The 17,316-nt window shown below is 43.9% G+C and overlaps 1 protein-coding gene across 10 annotated transcripts in view; it reads right to left on the bottom strand.

Moving 5' to 3' along the window:
- EXOC6B (exocyst complex component 6B) overlaps window positions 1-17,316 on the bottom strand; it is a 311,137-nt gene that overhangs the window by 112,660 nt on the left and 181,161 nt on the right. For all 10 annotated transcript variants that reach the window (XR_001411259.1, XM_014936006.1, XM_014936007.1 and 7 more), the window contains 7 exons: window positions 12,599-12,682; window positions 12,390-12,436; window positions 10,931-11,051; window positions 8,358-8,429; window positions 7,806-7,903; window positions 6,826-6,931; window positions 5,577-5,686 (listed from right to left, as the gene is read on the bottom strand). Coding sequence is in view for 9 of the 10 variants with exons in the window: in XM_014936006.1 (XP_014791492.1) it covers window positions 5,577-5,686; window positions 6,826-6,931; window positions 7,806-7,903; window positions 8,358-8,429; window positions 10,931-11,051; window positions 12,390-12,436; window positions 12,599-12,682 (638 nt within the window). In the remaining variant the exon portion in view is untranslated. The remainder of the gene's footprint in view (window positions 1-5,576; window positions 5,687-6,825; window positions 6,932-7,805; window positions 7,904-8,357; window positions 8,430-10,930; window positions 11,052-12,389; window positions 12,437-12,598; window positions 12,683-17,316) is intronic.

Genomic DNA, 17,316 nt, shown 5'->3' with positions numbered 1-17,316 from the left:
CCTCCCCGCCCCCCCCCCCCCCAGCTTTTTCTTCAAGTAAATCAAACTGGAAATTCTTGTAACATGTTCATGCCTTTTGCCAGATGGTTGCAACTGCAGCATTGCTGAAGTTTGGGGGTTTGGCTTTCTGATTGTGCTCCTGCCCCTCCAAAAAACATGCCAGCAAAGTGCAACCTCTCCTTTCTCAAGGAGTTTTTGGAACCCCACCCCAGCACAGGCTCCTTTGATCTGTCATTGGCCCTGTATTAGCCCTGACACCACGGGGCTTTATCTCTGGCAGTGCAGTGACAGGCAGCTGAGGGCAAGGAGAATTTCCAACTGGAAGGTTAAGAAGCACTACTAACTTTAAGGCTCTCACTAAATCAAGCCTGTGACCTTTTGCTCCTTTTCCTGTTGTACCTGACAGACAGGCCAGATTACAAAGCAGGGATGGACACGAGAAGCAAAAGCAAACCTTGCAGTTACCCTACCGCCAGTGTGCGAGGTGGGAGATGTTGGCGAGCTGCTATCAGGGCACCCGCTGGTGCAGGGACATGTGCTGCCAGCCCTACTCCAGCTCACACCTCCCAAATTCTGTGCCTATTTAACATGAGAGCAGATGCACTGAGCTGAGCCCTGGTCGATCGGCACCTGACCCTTGGGAAAGCAACACTAAGCCTTCTCCAACAGCAACCCTGTGGTCACAGTAGCATCTCCTGTACCTGCTCAACCTCACTGAGCATCACACATCCTTCAGTCACCTACATTTTTCAAGTTATTCAGGACCTTCCTTGTGCTGCTGCATGTGAATTGCACTGAAAGCCCCCAAACTCCTGAGAGAAGTGGCAAATATCGCTCCCTGCTCGCACCTCTGAGCAAAGCCAGGTTCATATTTCTGTGAGACTAAGAAAGCCATGTTTTGCTGCAGCTTTCCCAAGGAAAAGCCCAGACGCACAACTCCCCACACACCCAGCAGCTGCTCACCACACTGCACTCCCCAAGAGGTTTCTCTAATATTTTCTTTCCCCTGATGTTTACAAATCTGCTCTTCTGAACCACACGCCTGACAAGGGTTGACCACTGTCTTCTTCCCAGCTGGATGCAAGCAGAGCAGGGCCAGCAGCTCAGCAGGACCCAGCTCCTGATAATTTAAATTCAATGTCATCAGCCAAAGTCCTAGTGTGAGTCTCTTCTAGATCATCACCACTGATCTCCATGAGTTTATTTTCCTCCTGCTTCGCAGGGAAGCACATCCTGTGCCAGTGATGACCAGGGGTAGCCCAGTCCACATCTCAGGTGGACCCCATTGCTCCTTCTCACAGGGTTTTGATGTGAGGTCCAAGGCATTTGGGTTTTTGGAAGTGTGGAACACAAATAAACATGCGGGGAGGAGAAGAAACCAGCCAATGAATTTTCCTGGACTTTATACTACGGGTAGGGCTCTCAAATAAGGTTTTACTTAAAGATAAACAAAAAATCCCCCAAACTCACTACACATGCATACACACATCCCCCAGGAAGAACCAAATTGTCCCCAGTCCCTTCCACTAGACAATAGCATGGTTAAATACAGCAAATACAATAAAATCTAACCCTGTGATGATCTACAGATGGTAAAAAGGAGATTTAAAGCAAAGGGGTGGTACAAAGGAACCTCGTGGCACCAGGGGCAGCCGCCTGCTGCTGCTGGAACTGTGTGGGAACCAGGGAAGGCGGCTGGGGACCAAAAAGGGCTGGACACATCCTCAGAGGGGGTAAAGAAAAAACTGCATAGGGAGAAAACAATACACAGAGCTATATCTTTGTACTAGTACTGTAGCCCTTTTGGGAATTTCCATGGGAAATCCTGAAATGCAATACACAGGGAGTTCACATAGCCTGTCCCTAAGGTTGATGGAGGTACAGAAGGCCAAGGCTGGAAGAGAAGCTGGTGGTTGGAGCTTCCAGCATTTACTGAAATTGAGAAAGCACAGATGAAAAACATGGGGGTTTGGACATCACGTCAGCTTTTCTCACTAAACCAACACAGCAACCAACTAGGTTGTGCTAGAAAAGCTTGCTTTTTTTTTTAATTCAAATGTCAACCTGTCATCAAGGCGTCAAAATTAAACAAGCCAGTTACTGTCTGGCTGCGTGTACGCCCTGAGAGAGTCATGCTCTTGGCAGGAGTGGGATGCTGCTGGCCTCTGCCCGATGCCACAGCCAGCGCTGATGGCACCAGGTTGCCATATCACCAAACGCTCTGCAAATTGAGCGTTTGTTTTAATTGCTCACTTCAGCTGCAGGAACATCTCAACCATGACAGCCTCCAGGGCATAAACAACTAGTGCTTAATAATGCTGCTTAGCACTTCCATGCTGCTTTTACTTCTTCAAAGCACTTCTACCTGAGCTTTCTCTGCATACAAGCCCCATTTCCAAAGGTTTCCTATTCTTATTTTGTTTGTTGGTCACATAAGCTAGAAAATCAGGTTGTAACTTCAGTTACATGGTGGGTCAAGCAGCCTGGTAACCCCTGTGGTTGGGTTGCACCAGAGCAGAAGGATTTGTGATATGTGCCATGAGGTCCACACACTGAGTAAGGGAAAAAAAATGGAATCACTCCTTGGAAGAAAAAAAAAAAAAAAAAGAGAGCAGGATTTGACCAGGTGCTGGACTGCAATCCCCCAAAATCTTCCTTGGTTCAACAGAAGAGGTCAGTGAGGGTGATAACAAGAGCAATGGGTGTTAGCAGTTGCCTTGCCCAGCACTCTCTCAGCTGAAATGATGAACCAAGCTCACACCAACAGCCCAAATCCAGTGCACAGATCAGCGGGGCCAGTTAGCAAAGAGTACTGGTACCAGTCAGTTGTATGATGCCGACTCTTGACCATGAAGGAAAGGTTGTGTCTTGGCTCAACAGAAAAGTTGCGTATCAGTTCTCAATATGCGAGAAGAAAACAAAAACCCCAAATGAGCAATATTTTTCATGTGGACTGCTCACTACGTGTCTTCCCTGGGCACTGGAACAGGTTGCCCAGGGAAATCGTGGATGCCCCATCCCTGGAAGCGTTCAAGGCCAGGCTGGATGGGGCTTTGAGCAACCTGCTCTAGTGGGAGGTGTCCCTGCCCATGGCAGGGGGGTTGGAACTAGATGATCTTTACGGTCCCTTCCAACCCAAACCATTCTATGATTCTATGATCTTTGAAGTCAATTTGATCTACCACCTTTGTTACTGGGGTTGGTCTACAGCCACACACCACTAGTAACACAGAAGCAATAATATGAGCTGTCAAAGAAACCACATTAATCTCCCCTTTCCTAAAGTGGGCTTCCAAAGGTCCAAACCTAAATTAGTCACTCAAGTCTCTGATTTTTTTATTTTATTTTTTGAAACTTTATGTACTTAAATTATTTTCAGCACTTTAAAAATTGTATCCCAATTACCTTCAGGATTGGCACTTTGTTTGAAAAAAACCCAAACCTAAACAATCAAAGTTCTGGTAGATTAGAGCTGACATCTTGTCCTTCCACCTACTGTTTTCCAAAGATATTCCCTATCTTTCAAATGAGAAATTCCACTGGAGCCAGCGGAAGCCTTCCAGCAAGTGGATACTTTTAAAATACATCTCCTCAATGAGCTCAAATACACACTTTTTAACAAAGGCAGAACCACTGAAAATATAAAGGAGGTTTTCTTTCTCCTAATCAAATTAATAACACAAAACAAAAGAATTTGCAACCCCTAAAGACACATAGTAAGCGCCAAATTTTCTTCAAATACTTGAAAAGCAAAATAACTTCACAAGCCTATCAACATAAAAGAAAATGCTCCCATCCAACAAATACAAGGAGCTACTTTAAAAAAAAAATTAGGAAAAAGAAAAAACAAGATACATTTTCTGCTATAGGCTCTGTTCTTCAGGAAAAGACTGCAGAATATTTAAGCGAACTGTCTGGGCTAATGACAGCTGATGTCCCGTATCCCATAGCAGTAGTCATGACCTTCAGGCCTCCCGTGACTGACAGGCTGACCCCAATCACTCCAGGGTGCAAGGTAAATGACAACCAAAGAAGAAAAAGAAAGAGAAGAGAAAGAAAACTTGCTGCCGGCTTTGTAGCCAAGCTTCCTAATAAAACCTAATTCAAGCTGTCAGGGTGAAATGAAGAAAGTGTCAACAGGGGTTTTCAGAGAAATATTCCAAATGTTTTGCTAGAAAAGCTGAGAGCTGGGCTCCCTTCCCCCAGCCCAACACCACTCCTCAAAAAGAGCTGGAAAATCCAATGTCGAAAGGAATTTTAATAACGTGTCCGGGGGGACCCCTGAGGAGGAACCCAAGGGGACACTTTTCTTCCCTTCCCTGACAAACCAAATCATCTCCATAATGGTGAAGAGCAAAAAACTCATGAGGGAAGTGCCAACGGAGGGGTTCGGTGAAACCAGCATCCGTGTGAAATCAGACCATTCTGTCGGCTTTAGAAACTGAGATCTTTAATGGTGACCCACAGGTTAAGAGCCCTGGGAGCCACCAAAGAGAACAACCTGCCACCAGTGAAAGGTTGAGATTAAATGCAGGGTGAGAAATGTCCTGTGCTTCCACATCAACCAACGAGCTGCCACGCCCTCTAGCAGATGATGGAGAGGAAGTGGATCTCCAAATTATTATCCCTCTCACAAAGGAACAAAAATTAAAACCCTGAAGAGCCTTGTACAGGCACTGAAACATCTGGCAAGTCCCCAGAACACTGCCTTAGCTCCACATCAGCATTGGGGTAACATCCAGTGTCAGGCTGTAGCCAGGACATGAAGCTGCCCAGGGTGGTGAAACACCCCCCCGCCCCCCAGTCCAACCTCTCACTAGTAAGATGCTGAAAACAGTCAGAGGGGATGAAGGACGCTTCCTTCAAGTAAAAATCTCATTATTCATTTATATACCTCTATCAAGTCAAAGACATTATCAGGTGCAAAAAGAAAGCACAACCTTGATGTTTCTGGCTAATGCAGTCATCCAATCTCACACACACATAAAACTAGCATTAAGGCACCTTGGGATGGAGAAGGGATGATAAACACATGGAATGCTTTGGAGGCTTTAAAAAAAAAAATCAGATTATTTGCATATAAACTCCTATGGGAAACAAGAAAAACAAACCCTAAACCAGCAGCCGAAAGTCATTAACAAACAAGACAAATCAAAACTTCAAGAGTTTTCTTGCCAATGTGCTCCTTGAGGGATAGTGTGGGGACGCAGCATGCCAGTTGTAGATGTTATACCAGGCACTGACCTAATGACAAGCAGACATTGAGACAACTATATTTATCTACTTAGTACAACTGACCCAGAAAACATCTCAGAAGGAACAGCCTCCTCACTTTTTTTATAGCTAGCATGGTCCTGGGCTATGGCTATTTTTGAAGACTTGGCCAGCCCTTGGTACATTAAGGATGCCACCACCCCAAGTAGACCACCAGCCACCTCCATCCTGGGCAAGGTATATCCAAGCAGTTGAGCAGCATGAAGGGTTGAGGAAGAAAATTCATATTTTAAACCTTGTTGAGATCTTTCAGTGCAGACAAAAACTCTGTATGACAACCATTAGCACACTCATCCCCCTACCTCAGATGAAGGTCTTCCGAAAACTTCAGACAGGCGTAGATGAATTCCTTAATCTGATTGTAAACTTTAGGCACAAACTCAGAAAAGGGGAATTTCTTTGGAAACGGTTGCTGTAAAATACAGGAGACAATTTAAGTGGAAAAGCAGATATTTAACAGGAGTGCCGACTGCTTTCCAGCAACATGTTCCAAGCAGTCAAATTAATTCTAGTATTTAGCTAAGTCCAGCAATGAAACAACAAGCCAGCATTTATGGTATATTATATAAACATTTCAGCCAAGTGAAAGACCAGATAATCACTTACAAATGGCACATGGGTGCATAAGGGATTTGGAGTCTGAAACAGGCTGGAAGGAAACTTGCAGCTAGGAGGGAGCAGGCAGCACAACAGGACCCTCACTCCCTCTCCCAACTCCCTAAGTCATACCAAAAAAACGCGTTGGAGAACTTGACTTTTATGTCCCACCATGCACAAGGTGTTTTGCTTGGTCACTTCCCCCAGTTGCTGCTCAAGGTGAGCACTTGCTTACAACACCAAAAGCCAAGAGGAAACAGGTGTTCTACACCAAATTTTTCTTGTCAGCTTTTACTGATAGCACACACATGGCCGGGAGGTGCACAGCACAACAGTAATGATATAGTTTTGGGAAAAGGACATGGACTTTCTGAAATCTAAGCACTTGACTTGGATCAAAACCTCTCCCAGTCCTAATTAAGTTCACCAGGCTTGGAGCTCACTGACTGACAGATGTAGAGCAGAAGGCCAAGCAGGCTTTTAAGAGACACTGGCTAGGTCGAATTTGGCTATGTGTAGGTTTTGCAAGCACACACTTCTACAAAAGCTAAGATAAACTACTTTGTTGGGATATATTTTTTTTTTTAATATGAGATTAAAACAAGGAAAGGTCAATAATATACTTCACAAAATGGGAATAAAATATCAATGGTAGCAGACATTCCTAGTCTCTTGTCTGCTGCAAGCACTGTTTGGGTGTGACCCTACACTGATCTGAAAAAATCAATGAGGTATTGCTATAAGCACCCTCCTCATCCACACCAGGAGAAACACATCACATAAAAAATATTACTTTTTCTTTCCTTTGTTTTGTTTTTGTTGTTGTTTATTTGGTTTGGGTTTGTTTGGGGTTTGTTTAAGCTTTGATTTGCAGCTCCTGATGCCACTAACAAGGGTGTGGGGTTTTCCCGCACCAGCAGACAAGCTGCTCCATTTTGCCCATTTCAAGATTACCTTTTCAAGTTCTGCATCCTGGAATGGGAACTGTCCAACTATCTTCTTATAAACTTCTTCATTTGTCACTGGTATGGGGCTGTAGTTATCTGAATCAAGTATATTTCTAAGAAAAGAAAGAAAAGTTGGAAAGACATCTCTCTGATGACAGACTATCCACAACTTTGCATATATACCACTCAGCTGGGAAGCTCTTAAGAAGTAGGTGCCAGGCTAAGATGTGACCCCATGGGCCTAAACTCCCCCCTGTGTTTGTGACTGTTGAAGTCATCTTTGCTGCAGCTGGACTCAATGACCTCTCCCACCTTCCTGCCTTCAGTCTGTGTAAAGCCACAACCAGAGATTAATGGTGATTTTAGTCCAGACTGAAGCCTCAGCAGCAGCCCCTGGTAAAGCCCGAGTGAGCTTCAGTCCTGTCTGACTTGAGGAAGATGGATCCCGAGCTACCGGGACACTGACAAGTCTCCAACACCTCTTCCTAATGCCCCGTGCTCTGAAACACCTCAGTCCTCCTGGGATGTCCTGGAGGATGAGCTGGTAGCTCCAGAGCACAGCATGGAACCCTGGATATCATGCCCTACCTGCAGGCAACTGCTCGGCTCATGGATGTATCTACAGCTGCAGCATAGGGATATGCCACTGATGTCCCAAGACACACATGGCTCAGTGTTGGAGCAAGGGAACAGCAACACTTCTGCAACACCAGGTTCTTGCATCCTTCCATCTGTCAACTGTCAGTGTGAGCTTCATAATGAAACCATAACCTTAATCCCTCTGGGACTTCACTGATTTATTGCACAGATCTCACCACACACAGGATTCTCAAAACTGTTTAAATTGGCTTGCCTTGGTCCAAGGAGAGCCCAGCCTGAAGCCTACTGTTGCCCAAAACATACACATGACCTTGCTCTTAATCTCTCAAAAAAATTTATTTATGGGCCAAAGCTATGTCTCATGAGTTTGCTTAAAGAGCTTCTCACCTGAAAACTCCTGACCATTTCTTCAGCAGGGTTTCACTATACTGGTCTTGGATCTCCAACAGCATGTCAAAGAGCTGGTTCACCGGGAAGCCGTAGCCCTGCAGAGAAGTGGGGGAAGAGAGCAACTTCAGATAAGAAAAAGTCACCACCAGGCAGATGAAGAATATTTTCTGTATTTAATCGGGAGCACATGGGAAATTCTCCCATATGGCCACCACAGAGGTGAATGGTGCTGGTGGACAGATTTAGGCGGTGATTTACTGAGGTGGTAGGACCAAGGGCTATTAAAGGCTGGGCTGGGGGTGGGCAGGAAGCACAAGGACTTTGCAAAAAGTGGCTAAGGCTTGGCCCTTTTCCCCTGGGCTGGCCACTCCACATGCAGAGTGAACCAGGTTGTCCGTCAGGCACCACAATTCATGCTCCACAATGCCAAAGAAGAAGCTGGGCCACTACAGCAAGCTGACATCAGCCATTTAACCCCGCTGATGGACACCATCTGCAAGCAACACAACTGATGAGCAAGATAAAGTGCGGTCGCCAATAGCCACGTACCTGGAGTGTATCTGCAAAGAGGACAATGAGGTTCTTCAAGTCTAACACCAGGCTTGGGTCTGAGCAGTAGGACTGCAAAGAAGGAGAGAAATTAAAACACGGTTTTAACTGCCACAAGCGGGAAAAGTATTTGCTTCAGCCCTCCTGTGTTATCACTTGAGAGATAATAAATACATAGGCATGCTGCACAGTCTTACCATCAGCAGCTTTTATCCTACTGCCCATGCCCTAACACTGCACAGGGCAAGGGAAGGCACACTGATAAGGGTATCTCTCCTCGTAACACACTGCTCTTGAGGCTCTCCATGATGAATAAGGATTTCAGTTGCTCGAGAGATACCTGAAGTGTCTCTAAGACTACCCAGGAGCTGCTAGGGAAGCGAGAGGAGATGAAGCAAATCAGCGCGCTGTCATACCAAGACGACAGCAGCGCCTCTCATGTAATATTTAGTGTGTTGTGTCTGATGGTAATGAAGCATCGCAGCGAGGCATCCCTGAGCCCCACGCGAAGCCTGCATTGCTAAGTGGTTCAGGCTGAAGAAAAACACACTGCGTGTCTATATTTCAGCAACATCAACGGTCAGAGCTACAATACAAGTATTTATTGCAGGTCAGGACACTGCTCAAAACCCTCAAGACATAACTCAGCGCAGTGACAACGTTGTTTGTCCCCTTAGAGCCACCCCATGTTACCCACAGGCTTCATGTGCTCTCTGGATACGGCAGACAACCGCCATATGCTGAAATATGTAAAATTTCAGACAGAGTCTTACCAAATATAGAATCAGCAATCATAAGCTGGAAAAAGAAACAGATTTAAAGCTCACTGGAAACTCAAGGAGGAATTACTCCATTAATCAATGTGAAAGACTGGAAGAGACACATTTTCCATTTCACTGTCCAGAAAAGAAAGTTAGAAAGAAAGATAATGCCCTAAAGCTATCAGAAGTGATAAAAGATGTCCCTCCCTGTCTGCAGAAAGGAAGAAAATCCAGGGATAGGTTTGGCTGAACGGGAAGAATTGAAACAGCCTCACCAATGTGAGAGCCCTCCATCAAGTCTCAACGGCAATATGGGATGGATGGCACTGGTCTATATGGGAGTTGTAGGCTAGAGATGACTGATGACCCCAGTAACAGTGTTGAGAAATTGTGCAATATTTCATGATTACTGGGGAAAAAAAGCTAACCTGGCAGGCACTTCATGCATTAAGTTTGGCATTACTTAAAACAACTTGTCATGGCAACAAAGTTGGTAAAATTGAAAAAACCCATGTTTGTACCTGGCTTACTCTCATGGCTTTCACCTAGCAGAAAAACCCCACTTAAAAAGAAAATAAACACAGCTTTACAACCTAGTGGGGTGTACATCTCTTTGTTTATCCCCTTTCGTAACACAGAAGCTTAAGTGGAAGGAGGCAGCTTTCCAGTCAACATAACTGCTGTGCCAGATGAAACCAGAGCACCCCAGGAAGCCTCTGTGGTTCCTCATCCCAACGAGCTCTAGGTCCATCAAATGGGCTATCCCCACCTGCATGGGTAAAGCTAAGCAGCTCTTCAGCAACACTGGCCATGGGCAACTACACTAAGCCAGATCATGTAAATACATTAACTCAGAGTGGTGTGAAGCAACCAGGGTATTGTTTCTCCATATTGAAATTTTAGGGTTTTCTCAGCAAAGAGCAATGACATCGTTATCACTTGGGTACCACCACAGACATGTTACATCATGTTAGGTGAAGGCCTGCACCAACATGACCTCACAGCACCCTCGTGCTTCCAGATGACACTGTCTTCCAGGAGCACCGGTGGGATTTCAGTGATTAAATATTTTGTTTTTCCTGGAGAAAATGGCCCAACAGCTTGAAAACGGACATGTGGAAAGTCATTAATGCTTTTCCTTTTAACGTAAACCGCAATTGTTTCATCCTGTTAACTAATAGGGTTTTCAGAAAACTCCAGTGCTCCCAGCTGAATTGGTACAACATTATACCAGGAGATATAAAACTGGGGAAAAAAATGTACATTTTTTGCAATTGGCTTTGGGTGTTTTGCTCAAGCAGAGAAGTACCAAAGAGATAACAAATTTTTTCAAACTTTCAGTATTAAAAAATAAGAAATCTATTTACTGTCTTTTTATGCACAAATGATTTGCAGCTTGATAGCAACCCATTCACTGCCATGAACTTTGAGAGAATATTCAACAAGGTCATACTTCAGTGTGCCAAACAGACACTTTTTTTCCCCAATTTCCTGGGACAAACTAACTCCCTCTGCTGGCATTTCTCAAAAGTGATCAGCGAACCAACAAGACAAATATCAAACCACTATTTTTTGCTTTCCAGTGCCCCAAAATATTGAGAGCTTGGTCCAGAGAAATGCAGTGCCTCAAGGGCCAAAAAAAAAAGCTGGAGAAAGCTTTTGGGGAAAATAGCAATGCATCTTCATGTTATGGTTTTAAACAGGGTCGTTGGAAAAAGAGGCAAAACAAAGAATACTACTGTAAAAGCCAGTATTTCCAGCATGTCAAGTCATAGTCAAGCAACAGCTGAGCAACCCAGGGCTTTTACTTACTGAATGTGTTCTTAGTGCTGCAATAGTTTTTGATAACGCCATCTCCCACAGCTCATCAATATAGGCTCTATTTACCAAGCCCTGTGTTGTATGCAAGATGTGATCTTCCACTACAAAAAACCTAATGGAGAGGAGAAAATGGCACTGTTATCAAAAGTCACAGGTTTTGAGACATCAAAAGAGATCTGCAAAACCCGCATGTGAGTGACACGCAGCATTTGCACATCCGCAAGTCCCCAGAGCAAGCTCAGATTTCTGTATCAAATATAGCCAATGCTAAGCACTTTATTCACCCATTTTTAAAATCACAATATAGGATGTTTCACTGTATTAAAGAAGTGAGCTAAAATACAGTTGCTCATAGTAATGCAACTCTATGTATACACAAAGGCAGAATTCCCCCTCTCGAAGTTCTCCACCCCATTATTTGAACAAGAACCACTGATTAAACTCCACTCCAGCCAGCAGCAATCATATTACAATTGGTTAACTGGAGGGAAAAATACTTTAACTGCAGGGAAAAATACTCTCTTGTGCCTGGATACGCCACACGCTCACAATCATTTAAAGGCAATCAGTTCACTCCAATCTCCAGTTATCAAACACGCTGCCCAAAAAGAAACTGTATTTTTCAGGGAGCGAGTGTGGCACTGCACATTTTAAACAGCAATGCACAAAATCTCAGCTGTGTTTTGTTGGGGAAATCCAGCCCAGGAGCATGGAACTAAATGCGAAGGTGAGCAGCACATACTGCATTTGTGATGGTCACGATGTGATGTTGAAATTATTATCGTTAGGTGAAGAAATTTCAACCCTATCTTTGCTAGATTAGCATTCTTAGGTTTTCTCCACTTAAAGCTTAGCTGGTTTTGGAAGACTCTTTTCAAATCTGAGTGCAATAATAAGAAGCTCATAGGAATAGAGTCTTGAGAATCACCTCTTTTACGAGGAAAAATAATAAAAAAATAAATATCACATATTATAGAATATTAAGGCAGAGGACCTATTCATTTCATTAGTGGGGCAAGTAGATGCACACAGTCCACAGAGATTATTTATCCTCAAATTCCCAGAAATGTGCTTGCTAGTACAAGAGCCGGCAGGTTCCTCCACACTCCCACTAGTGACACAGCAAAGTTCACGGGTGCTATAAAATACACTCCAAAACACTTAAGAAGTCCAAACCACCTTTTTTTTTTTTTTTTTTTTTTTTATTCCCCTTTAAAGGGCCCGAAAAGGGCGCCCCCAAGATTAAAAAATACCCAAAAAAAAAAAAAAAAAATTTAATAACGATAAAAAAAATCCAACCCCCTTTTTTTTTTTTTTTTTTTCTTTTTTGGCTCCCTTTAAAGGGCCCTCAAAAATATCAACGTTCCCTCCTCTCTGTTTCTTTTTGGGCTCCTCAACAACACACTACACGCACATATTTAGCGAGAATGTATATAAAAGGAATACCTACCCTACAATTTGATTAAAATACTTCCTGTAGCCATCTAAAGTTTCATGCTGCAACAAAGAAAAAGTGAGCAAAGATTAAAACAAAAGCAGCCAAGAGCAATTGGAAATAAATTAGAGACCACCCACCATCAACATCAAGCCCAGAGATAACCCTCTGCTCCTTTACTCAGCAGAACAAGTTTAGGCACTGCAAGTAGGGGACCATCGTACCATGTTTGAAGGAGGCTGCAGGACCAATCTGGCTTGTTTTCTTCTCTGTTTCCTATAGTAGTTCTCAAAGGTTTCTCGGGCACCCTGGAAAACAGAAGAGATCAATTCAAGTCATTATAATGGTTTGCATTAACTGTTAACTTGCAATATACTGCATTTAAGATGCAAATCTCATATTCCTCCAGCATATCTTCACAACGCTTTCCTGCAAAATGCAATCCAAACATCGTAAGATAAAGAATTTTACCCAAAAGATTGAGTCAAAATAACCAACTGCTCAGGTATAAGGAAGGGTATCTGATGAACGTACAGATGGCTGTGCAGATGCATTATATGGAAGTGTGCAACCAGCTTCTTTACTGAACTATAACATGGACAAATATCAGATTTACTTAACCATAAGGGCAGTGAAACAACCAATTTCTAGAGTTAGCAAAAAGAAAAAGGGGACAAACAATGCCAGAAATCCTTCCGCTGATTCACGGGTGCAGAGTGATGCAAAGCCACGAACATCGGGGAATTTTGGAAAAACATGCTTGTGTGGGTTATAGCAATTTATCAGACCGGTCTATATGGTTGGGAAAAAATAAAATAGGTTTTTGAGCTCATTCTTTCCCTACTTTACTGCAGGTCTGAGCCTCCAGAGAAGAGACAGTTAGTCCTGAAAGCCAAAGACCCAAGTTCCCCTCCATGGGCATTGCCCACCCACGCCTAGCACTGTGGCGAGGACCTGAACTACTCCTCTGGGGGCTTCTCTGTAGGTGGCTTGTTTTACCAAGCCAGGCTACATCTGAGCATCCCCACCCAGGCAACAAACCCAAGAGGATCCTCAAATGCCATCGACCTGCTGAAGCATTCAGACGTCCGCCTACTGCCCTGGTCCCCTAGGCTATGTAAAACCTTGCTGTTTTATCCCTGCTTGTTCCTCCCTCCTCCACGCCCGTGCTGTTTTATGTCTGAAATTGGATTATAAACACTTCAGAGAAGGGACAAGGTCTTGCTTTGAACTGTTCTGAGCCAAAAAAAAAAAAAAAAAAAAAAAAAAAAAACCAACCAAAAAAAAACCTCATTTGGAATTCACAAAACAAACAACACACAACAACAAATCTCACCTGAGCAAGGCACCATACATCAATCTTCTCTACTACAAAAAATAAATTAATTAAAAGAAAAACCTGATGCTATTTTAACAATTCTCCAGCTACTGTGGCATTACACAATCAGGCTGCCTTAGGATGCCCTCAGCTAGAGGGGTCTTATGAAATGTCTGCAATGAACCCTTGAGGAGCTGTAGCCTGACTTGCTCCTTGTCTTCTGCAAGCTGGAGCTCAAGGCTTAAGCAAAAAATCAGCCTTGCTGATGCACCCAGCAGCTCTCCCACCTAGGACTGCCCTTCCAAATGGTGCTAAAATTCTTTTAAAAAAAATTCTTTGCCACCATGCACATGCATTGCAAAGATTATGCAGATTTGTGCTGCGGATATTGTTTCTGAATTATACTTTTTAATGTAGCTGAATATCAGGGGTGCACAGGACAAGCAGCTCCCGACCCATGCTGGGCATGTCCATCCAACTACCAGTGGTGCCGATACCCTGGCAAGGGACAAATCTGGACTGGGTATAAATCCAAGCCTTTTTCCTGCAATCAAGTCAAGCATCAGTTTGAACCTGCAAGTAACCTAACATTTTAAGACAGGTTTTAAGAAACAGGAACTATCTGGAAACCAGCATTTCCATGTCATACGTCTTCTTAATACTCTCAGAAGCTGTTTCCCCCTGGAAAGGAAAGGGCCCAGAGACAGCAGAAATCAGTGATCTGCAGGATAGATATAGACCAGGGACAATTATTAGAATTTTTATCAAGCTAAATGCTAGCCCCCTTCAGAGGGCCTACAAGCAGAGAGCTCTGACCTCTGTTTGAGCTCCTCTCCCAGGCTTGGGAAACAGTGCTTCTCAGCACTGGTGTTACCCATCTTCTCTCAATTTTGGTGGTGCCACAGGTGAACCAAGACAAAAATGGCTTTCCCACTCCCACCGCACCACTTAAGGAACCAGACTTAAGATATTTACTAAATCCTGCTGTGCCTCATCTCTCAAAACCCACAGAAGTGGCAGAAATCCCCCTGATCATCTCCATCCTGATCATGAGAGCAACTCATCTCTGGCAGCATCAGCGAGACCTCTGACTAAAGCTACTTACTAATCTAGTGGAGCCTGCTGCTACCAATGAATTTGTAGTGCAAATTCAAAACTGAAGTAATTTTTTTCCCCATTTCTTTAATAAATTAATGTATGGCACCACCGAAGGCAAGAGCACATCAAAGCTCAGCCACCACCATAAGCCATGGCAGTTGGTTGCTCACGCCAGCCACCATGCTTAGCTTCACACAACATCATATGGAAGTTGCAAGTAATTAATTTCCCGTTACTGAATATGCATAAGCTGCCATTTCCCCAGGCTATACAGGCGAGATTTTGTGGTGACCTTAAGGACTTACTGGAAACTTGAAAAGCAGTTCATCAGGAGCAGGAGGCTGGTCTGAAAACAATCAGCCTTTTTAATACCAGTTTTTGAAGATTTCTGCTAAGACTACACCACAGCAATTCAGCTCAGCTGACATCACTTTCCCTTATCCCTCCAGCTGATCTCTGAGAAGAGATCCTCTCTGCTCCCCCAACCCTCACCATGCATTTCTTCAGGAACAAAAGGCCAAAAAGTCATCCTACATACATCTCCGCCTGTCCTCCCATTGCCCTGCAACACCACAGTCCTTATCCTGTAGCTGTTCACCTCATTAGAAAGCTTCTTCATCTGATGTGTCCACTTTCCCACCAGCTCCCCAGGAGCACACACAGGATGGCGGAGGTCACCAGGTGCTGGGAGAGGCAGAGGCCACCAGTTCGTGGGGGACAGGACAGCAGGAAGCCTATGTCCCCACAGCTGAGAGCCAAAACCCCTGAACCCATCATTCAGCTCCTTTGCCACTAGGGACAAACTGCAAGCCAGGTTTCTATCCCTATTTTACCGACGACTTTGAGGAAGACTAAGAATCTGGACCAACTTCATAGTATTCTCTGAAAATTCAATTACTTTGGATTGCACTTTCAGATGAAAAAATGTTTTCTACAGACACAAGAAGCAAGAGAGATCCGAGCTGGACTGGAGATATTGCACAAAAGATTTGGCCCCTCCAGCCTTGGAGGAAAGCCCCTTCAGCCTCACAGGGTGCCCAGAAGGTTTTAGATGCCAGGTTGTTCTTGTTCTAATCCAACAAATGGCTTTAACTGCAGTAGAAGAGAAGGAACAGCAAAGAACTTTGAAACCATTCCCAAAAAAAAATGTAGACCATATTCACATTTTAACAGTTTCACTAAAATTTATAGCCTAGAGACCTGCCAGTTTGACCAAAAACATCTCTCTCCCAATGCACTGTTCCCTGTATTTTCTTTTGTGAGCCTTTTTTGACTGCCCCAAGAATTAGGGACTCATGAGAGGTTACTCCAACAAAAAACTGCTCCTCCCCAAAAAAATCTCTCTTGACACTCTCCACATTTTTCTAGCACACAGTTTCATCCTTTTCTCTTAAGTGCTTTCCTCCATCATCCCCCTAGATCTTTTCATCGCTCACGTATTATATTCTCCTAAAAACAGGAAGTCTTTCTTCCCCTTGGTAACAGTTTTATCTTAGACCACCCAGTTTCCCACATTTGACCTATTTAAGACTATTCAACTTATCAAGTCTTCAGATAACACTACTCCTCTGTACTCTATTTTTTAATACTATTTTCCTCTGGGTAAAAAAAGCAAAAAGCAAAAAACAAACAAACAGAAACAAACCACACCAAAAAAGTATTGAGAACAGAACACGAGACCCTGTGTTTTATAGACAACTCATCTGAAAAGCCACATAGTATTTACACTTCGATCCCATTCTCTTCTCACAGCCCTGTGCCTGATGTTTTTTCACAATTAACCAATCCCATCTTTACCTCCAGTTTTCAAAGACAATGTTTTGGGACCTAAACACTGTATACAAGTACCACGAGAGGTGACTTTGAGAGCATCATTAAGCCACTAAGGCTGTCCAGGTTCAGACTCTTGTAACAGCCACCAGAAGTGCAGGCATCTTCTTAGGAATCAGCTGAATAAAATAGTTGCTCCAAAATCTCCTGAGTGTTTCATCACGGAATGGCACACCACCTTCATCAACCAATGCTTTGATAAAAATACCAGCCTGGAGCTGACCTGCATGCGAACACATAAGCTTGGAGCAGAGCTGTGCACACACGCGCCCTATTCCTGCTCTCCATCTCTGCTTGGTGGGAAGTACTCCCACTTTTTTCTTTCTTTTCCTATCTCCTAAAATCAGCTTTTTTACTTTGCAAAGATGCACTGCACCTGCAACATTTTTCTTTTTCAACAAAACCCACTATACACATGTAGATCCCAAGTGACACATTGACAGGCCTGAGAACGGGACTGCTTAGGAAAGACTCCCAAGGAGCAACTCCCAGCCCTATCTTCTCATGAACTTCCATACCACAGCCAACCTTCTCCAGAAGCAAGACTCTGCTAATACATATCGTTATGGAGGCAGCATCCTTGCTCCTTCTGGATTTCTTGTGAGCTCCACCCACAACATGGGGAAATCAAGTACTCATGGTGGGGAGAGAAGGTCCCTTTCCTATTCATCTATTCAGTTTTAACGAGAATAGGTT

This window comes from Calidris pugnax, unplaced genomic scaffold (assembly GCF_001431845.1).
Source record: "Calidris pugnax isolate Ruff unplaced genomic scaffold, ASM143184v1 scaffold14, whole genome shotgun sequence".
In the NCBI taxonomy this organism is placed as follows: Eukaryota; Metazoa; Chordata; class Aves; order Charadriiformes; family Scolopacidae; genus Calidris; species Calidris pugnax.
Note: the sequence above shows the minus strand (reverse complement) of the source record. Positions and strands in the feature narration are given on the sequence as shown.